At 47.5% G+C, this 9,071-nt stretch overlaps 1 protein-coding gene across 1 annotated transcript; it reads right to left on the reverse strand.

Moving 5' to 3' along the window:
* Positions 1-1,289: 1,289 nt before the first annotated feature.
* LOC123093558 (NAC domain-containing protein 37) lies at positions 1,290-8,759 on the reverse strand. Its single transcript, XM_044515539.1, has 4 exons — positions 8,531-8,759; positions 3,969-4,154; positions 3,584-3,855; positions 1,290-2,157 (listed from the first exon to the last, which is right to left on the reverse strand). The coding sequence occupies exons 2-4, from the start codon at positions 4,129-4,131 to the stop codon at positions 1,489-1,491; spliced, it is 1,104 nt and encodes a 367-aa protein (XP_044371474.1). The 5' UTR covers positions 4,132-4,154; positions 8,531-8,759; the 3' UTR covers positions 1,290-1,488.
* Between the last annotated feature and the right edge of the window lie 312 nt (positions 8,760-9,071).

Raw genomic sequence — 9,071 nt, forward strand, 5'->3', positions numbered from 1 at the left:
CAAACTGGCACTGGGCTCTAGATTAATAGGTTAGTCCCCAAAATCATATAAAATAGCATATAAAACATCCAAGATGGATAATATAATAGCATGGAACAATCAAAAATTGTAGATAAGTTGGAGATGTATCACACCCCAATAAAGAGAGGAGAGATGCTGACACACATCAGCGGTGCCTCCAAGGAGGGGAGCGACACCCACGGACGCCGTCACCGCCAGACTGCCCGAAGAAAGGCAGGATTTTCATCCGAAATGTCGCACCAACTCCCACTCATCCCGCAGGAGTACAGCCTGACTGACCAGATGGGTCACTCCGCCGCCGCAGCAGCACCTCGTTGTTGTACCCAAACTGTCGCGGAGAAACCAGCACGACTAAGGAAACACGGTCCAACACCACTCCAGCACGGGCCAAGAACACGCAGCTCCTTCCATCCTCCAACACATGAGCACCACACCACGAGCAGCTCCTTCCATACTCCAACACCAGCACCAGCACGACCAGGTCGCCTGCACCACGAGCAGCTAGTCCACCACTCCAGGCGGACAATCTCGTCGTGACCACAGCCAAGTGGCCCAGATCAGATCCGGTCGACACCGCCATCACCCACACCTGCGATGCAGCCTCCGACAGCCATCCGACGACGCCTGCGACCCCAGGGCACGCACGCACAGCAGAAGCCACCCGGCCGCCGCTCACGGAGCATCTCCAGGCCGAGCCGCGCCTCCCTCTGCAACCACGGTCCACCTGCGGCGCCACCGACGCCGTCGCCTGCCGGAAAAACCACCACGCACCGGCCACTTCTCTGCGAGTTCCCGACCCATCTCCGCCGCACCACGCGCTCCCCGCCGTGCACCGCCACACCGGAACTCTCCCCGCGCTGCCCCTTGACACCGCTCCCCGTGTGAAGGAGGCCCGTCGGGGCGCGTCGACTAGGCCCTCCACCTTTGACGTCCGGGCACCGCCACCACCGTCGCTGCCGGCGGCGGCGGCCAGGGAGCACAGGGAAGGGGGTGGCGCGCGGGGCTAGGGTTTTCCCCTCCGGAACCGCCCACACGAGCGGCCCGGGAGGGAGAGGGAAAAAGTCTTCTGTGAATGTTTTTGCATAGTAGGGCTTGGGCATACCAAAATACTTGTAGTTGGGGTAAACTAGTACCAGTTTCCCCAACAACAAGTATTTTGGTACAGAAGTAGTAATTGAGGTAGCTAGGGTGCTATGTACCACCCAACTTCGGGGATGAAGCCATTGACAATGAGACAAGTTACCCATCTTCTGAAAAACATGAATGCGGATATCAAGCACATAGCGATGCCATGCATCTTATGACTCTGCACAGGGACAGATATATAAAGTTACAACATCACATTTGGGGACATATATAAAAGAAGAAGCAGAGAAGAAAAGGGACAACAAATTATGAACTTTCAGCTATAACCATATATCATGGATAATCCACGCATGCCGCACGAGCGACACGGCCCTTTCTCCATCATTTATCAAAGACGCAGATCCCAAGTTCGCCGTCGACGCTGGCGCCGGCCGAGCCAAGCAACCCCGTCCACCTTTCCATCTCATCCCTCCCGTCGCTGTTGAGGAACAGCAATGCGGCCATATCGTCCTCGTCACGGTCCAGCTGCGCCTGCGCCTGCGAGCTCGCGCCGGCTGCCGCAGCCGCCGTGGTCGCCGTCGTTGCTTCCAGAGCGGCGCACTCGCCACCGGGGCTGAGCTGCGACGCTACGAATTTGTCCAGCGCCCTCCAGTCCGTGGTGGCCGCATTGTCGGCCTGCGCGTGCTTGCGAGGTCGACGCCTACTGCCACCGGAGGCGGCATCTTCCTCCTCCTCGGGCGCCCTGGCCTTCTTACGCGGGAGAGGAGCAGAGGGGCTCTCGAGCTGCGGCAGCTCGACGAGGTGGCTGGAGGTGTATCGCTGCAGGGCGGCGGCCCCGTCCAGCTGCTCCGCCTCCTCCTTGAAGCTCGCGCCCCTGCCCATCTGCGCCGCTGCCGCGTACGTCGACGCCATGTTCGGGTCCGGGAACGGCCCGCTAGACATGGCATTGACCTCGTTGTAGGAGTAGTTTGAGCCCCATCTCTCCATCATGCCCCGGTTCGGGTACGCCGTCCTCTTCTTGAACGCCCTGCACACCACCCATCCTTCTTCCTGTACACACACATATGGACACTACGAAGTTAGCTAGATGTGAAAGAGATCTGCAAGCTTCTCAAAATATTTGCAAGTGAAAGGAATCTACTAAAGTTAGCTACCTCTCCACTGTGTAGTGGAGTCCTGAAACTTTGGTTTTCTCTGCTAGTGATTGTGGCATTCTACAATACATTTCATGAGTAGTGCTAGTCCTAGGCTCCTAGCTAGTTGCAGACAGCATGTAAACAATGGCACGGGCGTGCTAGAATGTTCACAGTGCGAAACCCTAGACCAGTACATGCATGCAGCATGCGCATGCATTTCTCAAGGAGAACTCCAAAAAGGTGTTTGCAAGTGGCATGGTCAGGATGGCAACACCGGATACATGCTGGCTGCATCCCTAGCTTTATCAGGAAGAGTAGAAGACTTTGGAAGACTCGCAAAAAGGGAGCTTATCTTGCTGCCGGTGCTTTGCTACTAGTGATGTGTTTGTCTCTATGGACCATTAGTTTCTGTGCTTGAGTTAGAGTACATGCATGCGCCCGGGCAAACTGGTGGTGAGTGCTACTTTAGCAATAAAAATCCTTGTCTATCAGATTATATTAAGTCATTAAGATTTAAGACCTGTTTTCTTTTGTATGTGCTTATTCTTTTTCCCCATGAGTACGAAGCACCAAATATATTCGTGATAATATTTTGAGGATGCATTTAAATCGATCGTCGTTGAATTCATATTAATAAAAAACGATTCTTAAAAAGTCAAGTAAAATGCATGAGTGAAAAATTGGGTTTTATTTTACATAAAAGATATCACACATTTTTCCCTTCTGAAAAGCATGAAAAAATAACAATTTTGGTGAGTATAATAATATTTGTCCACAACCATATATATGATGCATGTAAAATTATAAAATCGATTACTGATTTCAGACGTCTAGATCAAATGCATCCCAACCCAAGTTCTTTTTCTTATTTGTTTTTGTATTCATATAGTTTCTTTAGGTGAAAGAAAGAAAATCAGTTAATTGGTAGGCTAGAATCTAAACTACAGTTCTTAATCCGTCCAAAATTACTAACTAGTCAAACTTTGACCTAAGTCAAACTTTTTAAAGTTTGGTCAAGTTTATAATAAAAGATTGCTAATTAATATGTACATCATTCAACATATATAATATAAATGTTGATATATTTAGACTTGGTCAAACTTAGAGAAGATTCACCTAAGAGACATAAAAAATCAAATAATTTGGAATGAAGGGAGTAGTATCTATTTGAGTAACATTCATATATTGGTTGGTTGCTGTGGACCTACCAACTTCTTACTGTGGTAAGCTAGTTGAAAATACCATTTGGTTGGGAATGTGAAAGCTAATTTACACTCTACATTTCTTTGCTCAAAACTAACATTGGAAATAGTAACAGGAATAGAGAGCGTGTAGCTTGCCTGCGGCGGCGCGTTCTCGTCAGTCTCGAGGCGGTACTCGTGCATGATCCAGTCGGTCTTCTGTCCGTTGGGCGCCCTGCCCTTGTAGAAGACGAGGGTCTTCCTCATGCCGATGAGCCTGCTCCTCTCATGCACCGCCTTGTCCCTCCCCGTCGCCTTCCAGAACCCTGCCATGGTCGCCCTGTTCGTCCTCGTCCCCGTCGGGTACTTGCGGTCCTTGAAGCTGAAGAAGTACCACTCGTTCTGCTCCTCGTACCCGATGCCACAGTGCTCTTCAATACATTCAGATAGAGTTGAGCAAAAAATTAGGACTAAGAACTGTGAACCAATGTGCATGCATGACATATGTCAGGTCATATATAAAAGAGTTGTAGAGATAAGGTACCTGTGAGATCCCATGGCTCGATGCGGTAGAGATCGATGTCGCGGATGACGTCGAGGTCGATCTTCTGGGAGGCCACCTTCTTGCGGAGGTAGTAGCCGACGAGCTCCTCGTCGGTGGGGTGGAACCTGAACCCTGGAGGGACGCATGATTCCATGGAGTCCATATGATCAACACCACCACCACTACCTGTGCGCATAGGTTGGATGTGCATAAAATTCAGCAACTCCTGGATAGGCCTACGAATGATATAGCTCGCGAGTACTGGCACTAGTAGTATAAACAAAGAAGCATGAAAGTGCTCGCGTGAATCATTCGATGCTATGCAAGCCTGCATTTCTTTATACTGCAAAGGTGACTGCAGATAGGGGGAGGTTCAGTTGCAGCAGAAGGGAACAGTGGTGTTGACAGTTGGTTGGGTGTGGATCGGTACTGGATGAGTAGCATACAGACTGAAGTATAGTATAGTATTCCTATGTGAGAGTGAGTGTATGGGTTTCAGTGCTTTGGTAAAATTTAATCGAGCCATGTTGGGGTTCCGCACTCCAGTTTATCGTATGATGATATACTAGTACTCGTAGGGCAAAGCCTGAGCATGCAAGGGGCAGCATGCAGGGAGGGTTCAGACAAACGTGGGAAAGTTACAGGCCTGTGAATGATACTGTCGACTGTTGGAGTGTGGAATGAGAGGGCATGTGGGCTATAGTCAGCAGCGAATTATAGCAGCAGCAGGATATGGTCGATCTGGTCTAGTGTAACTTGACCGGGCAGGAGTTGGGGCGAGTGAAAAAAACTGAAATGTGTATATATCAAAAAACTATATCACATCAACATAGTATATTGTCTAAGACAAAATAGCTAATAGGCTAGTTAGGAGCAAGTGTTAATGATTCCCTACTCATCCTGATCGATCATAATGCCCTCATGAAATGCAATGCACACAACGACTCAAGCGCAAGCAGAGCCAGAGGCCTGTAAAGAAATGCTACATATATTGAGATGCTTTCGGCATTCACGGGTTTGCAATTTTGCACAGTGGAAATATAACGCGGTTATGTATGCCATTTCATGATTTGAAGGCAGCTTCTGAGCGGATTGAATCAAGACAGGCTAGTGCAAACAGTGAGGAACGACGGAGACATATAGTCACTCCCCCAGCATTGACGCGCATACAAAACAGGCTAGCTTCCTCTTTCCAAACCATCTAGCAGTCGTACGAGTAGTTAGTTTGCTCTGATCAAGAACACTTGCTATATAATAACCAGATAGTGCAACAAAGCACAACTAACTAGCTAAGATGGTGCATACACATGCATGGGTAGTTCTCAACCAGACCCTAGCACACAACAGGCCGGAGCGCACGCGAATTGGGAAAATGTGCAGTACTAAATCTTGGCACGCTGAGGTTTGTGGGGCTGGAAATTGATGGAAAAAAAGCAGGGCAAGGAATAAAAACGTGAGGATCGGAGACGAAGAGAGGTCCAGAAGGAGGAGAGGTAATGAAGGCTCTTTCTCGGATCAGGCCTGCAAAGTGCAAAGGAGAAGCGGCTAAAAAGCATGCGAATGCAAAGTGGAGTGCTCCGGCTGATAGCCAAAGCATGCGAATGCAAAGAGAGCGGAGGAAAAGGGGGCAGCGGCGCCAGCGGCCAGGAGGCGCACACGACCACCGGTTGGCTCCTGCCCTTGCACCGTAGCACGGCCTCTGACCGCCCTGTCCCTTTGTCGAGGAATTCCACGGCACACCCAGCGCGCGGTGACCCTTCTGCTGCCCAGATGCGCTCATATTCGCTGCTGCAGCTTCTTGCAACTTGCGGCTCAACAGTTGTCTGCAGTGCCCACCGTACCGGGCTACCGGCCGGCCGGTAGACTTTGTGCTGGCTGGCTAGGTAGGGCATGCATGAACGCATGGTACCTTCGTCCCTCCCTAGTGTGGGGTGGATCAAGAAGAACGAGGTCCAGGGAGGGAGATCAATCATTCCCTGTGTTTCGCCTTTGGCCTCTTGTGGGGTGCATCACTCACTGTCGCATCTATCTCGCATATGAGCATCAGAGACAGAGAGGAAGGAGGGGTCATCACTACCGGATCTCCTTCTATATTTTCTGTCCCTCTGAATTGAGAAAAAAACTAGTCGAGCCGGGGAGAGCCCCGTGGAATTTTAAGATTGAAACGACTGCGAGATAACATGATTTGCTACTACTAACTAGAGTCAGCAAGGATGTATATGCAACCACTAAGTCCTTACACCGGGCTACAAACCAATTCTCAAATCAAGATAAAACAAAGAAAAATGAGAAAACAATCTATGGAAGAAATTGGATGGAACATAAGAGCATCTCCACTAGCCTCCCCAGGACGCCCCCCAGGACACCTTTTTAGGCTCAGTTTTAGGCTTGGAAGGCACTTTTCGCCGAAATACGGCCCAGTCACGCCCCCAGGACGTCAAAATAGCGCCGGCAAACCCAGGCGAAACCCGGCGCGCTGGGGGTCTCTTGGGGGCGCCGGCGAACGTTTCGGCGAATCGTGTCTCACCACATGTCCTTTTTCTTAGTCCACTTAATCATTCTCCTCACAAACTTTTGCTTGGGGTGGGGTGTGACTGGGAAGATGCCCTCTTTATTTCGCCGGATTTCGCCGGATGACCCCCAAGACACCAACTTTTTTGGTTCGGTGATATTCTTGGGGGTGCCAATGGCTGGAGATGCTCTAAGAGTTTCAATATGAACACTTTCATTCTTTTACGGAACTCGTGGAAATCCCTATGTACCGTGCGGGACCTTAGGTAGGAGCAAAAGTTTTCCATTCTTTACCAAAATTAATATAATCTACATTTTTGTGTGCGGGGCAATAAAAAGTTCCATAACAAATGGGGAAAGAATTGGCAACATTTTTTTTTTATCCATGACACGCAGAGCATAATATGTTCTATAAGAAGTGTACCACACCAATAATGTCATAAAACACCGAAAATAGCCCGACGGCATAAGACATGTATAATTGATTTTTGAAAAATTGCGGCAACCAACCAAACATGTATATACTACTCCATCTGATCCAAAATAAGTGTCGTGGGCTCGTGGCTTTGAACGAAAGTTGAACTAACCTTTGTTCAAAGCTCGGACACTTTTTTTGGATCGGAGGGAGTAACTTATTATGAGATGTTGCAAAGTAACTTTAACATTTTAACACTCACCACCTTAAAGAGAATCTAAGTTGGGTTGCAGAGCAAAGATGGGTGTGTTGCTTCCTTAAGTATGTGCAATGATTCATGTTTGAAAGTGTGCTAGATGTGTGGTTAAATGCATGTGTGTATGCTGAAAAATGATTTATCATCCTTTTCATGTGAAAAAAATGAATTCATTTAGTACATGTATATGATATGTTGTGAACTTTAAGTATGTATATTTAAATTTAAAAGGTTAGGTGTATCCTTCTATACATTTTTATTTAGCATTAACAAAAAAAGGGATACTTGGTTGAATCAAAATGCCGACACACTCTCCATAGATGGAATGTTTGGAAATATTATGCAGTTGAAGTAATCGCATGAAGCAAACATTCTCCAATTCTAATTTGAAATGTATGCTATATAAAGACCAATTTTAGTTTAACATAAGATTTTTTTAATTTAGAACACATGATTTTTTTCTTGGATCATTAGTATGACCTCAATCGCATAGACCTTCAAGAGTGACTGCCCATCCTAACAGAATAGCCTTTTCTCATTCAAGAATAAAAGAACAGGTATATCATGGTCAATGCATACAGATTGTGCAATATATATACTAAATTCCGGTTCAGTAAAAAGTATATGTTTGCACATCGATTAGACCACCTTGTATAATGAAGGATCTAGGGGGGAGGGGGGCACCTTGTCAGGACTAATTTCTAATTTCGAAGAATAAGACACCTAGGTTGCAACCACGGAGGATTGGACCTAGTGGGCTGGCTGCATACCTCGTAACTCTACGGACGGATCTATTGGTTCTGAGAGTATATTAGTTTTAGTAAAGTATGACAAATAACCTTCAGAAGTGCCAAGTTGTACGAAAAATTGTAAAACCTTCAGTTGATGATGGGAAAACTATGGGTATAATAATGTAGAGAGCAACATGTATTGTGAAATTGTGCAGCACTAATCATATGGAACTACCTCAAAAATTCCAAATAGCATGTATGTGCAAATTCAGTAATATTTAACTGCCCTGCCCAAATACCCCGTGTTTCTTCGGACCAGAATGCAGTTTTTTGAAGATTAACGCCCATGATATAAGCTGAAGCTTTTGGATCAATACACATCAAGACCCACTGCAGCGAGATTTGTGTATACCTTGGACGTACGACATATGCATATGATATGAAAACGAATACAAAGAAAATCGATTAGCCCCAAGTGAAGAGGAAAGTGGCCAGGGAAGAGAGGGTAACTAAAGACACCACACACACCAGTACGTATAGCGCCACGGAAATTATTAAAAGAAGAAACAAAGATTGGAGATCGACGAACTATGAACACGCAAAGTAGCTGGATTGATCAATCAGTAGCTTGATATGCATACACACTCACCTCAGACGATCAGCTACGCGCTCTAGATCACAGAGATCGATCAGACCTCGATCTCTTCTCCTAGCTAGCTTGGGTCGATGTACTATATTTTCTTGATCATCGGCGAGAGCAGGCTAGCTATAGCTTGTGTATGTAGGGAAGAAGAAGAAGAATGAGCAGGTTGATCAGATCGAGGTGCGGTGAGGGAGAGGCGAGGAGGGCTCTCGCAGGTATATACAGGCAGGATGAGAGAATGGAGAAAGGAGGGGGAGAAGGTGGCGAGTATAAAAAAGGGAGGTCGGGCATTCCTTTCCGTCGCGCGTGGGCGAGGGGAATGAGCGCCTGTGGGACCCACCTGGGCCCACCGCTGACGTCACGGACCCTTCTTTGCTACTCGATCTCATTCTCCCGGCACTGTGTACTGTAGAGTGCAGTACAAAAGGAACAGAATGAGCTTAGCCGTAGCTTTGTCTCTTTGTCTTCGAGCCCTTGGCATGATAGATCCACTGTACCTTACCTATAGCTCGTTGGGAACCATGGACTCTGGTGATGGGCTAATGGC

The sequence above is a fragment of the Triticum aestivum genome, chromosome 4B, assembly GCF_018294505.1.
Source record: "Triticum aestivum cultivar Chinese Spring chromosome 4B, IWGSC CS RefSeq v2.1, whole genome shotgun sequence".
NCBI classification, from domain to species: domain Eukaryota; kingdom Viridiplantae; phylum Streptophyta; class Magnoliopsida; order Poales; family Poaceae; genus Triticum; species Triticum aestivum.

Bases quoted from the DNA above. Each gene is read 5' to 3' on its own strand.
- LOC123093558 (XM_044515539.1), bottom strand. From the start codon at position 4,131: ATGGACTCCATGGAATCATGCGTCCCTCCAGGGTTCAGGTTCCACCCC. The intron at 3,856-3,968 runs GTACCTTATCTC...AATGTATTGAAG, and splicing joins CGAGCCATGGGATCTCACAG to AGCACTGTGGCATCGGGTAC. The intron at 2,158-3,583 runs GCAAGCTACACG...GTGTGTGTACAG, and splicing joins ACGAGAACGCGCCGCCGCAG to GAAGAAGGATGGGTGGTGTG.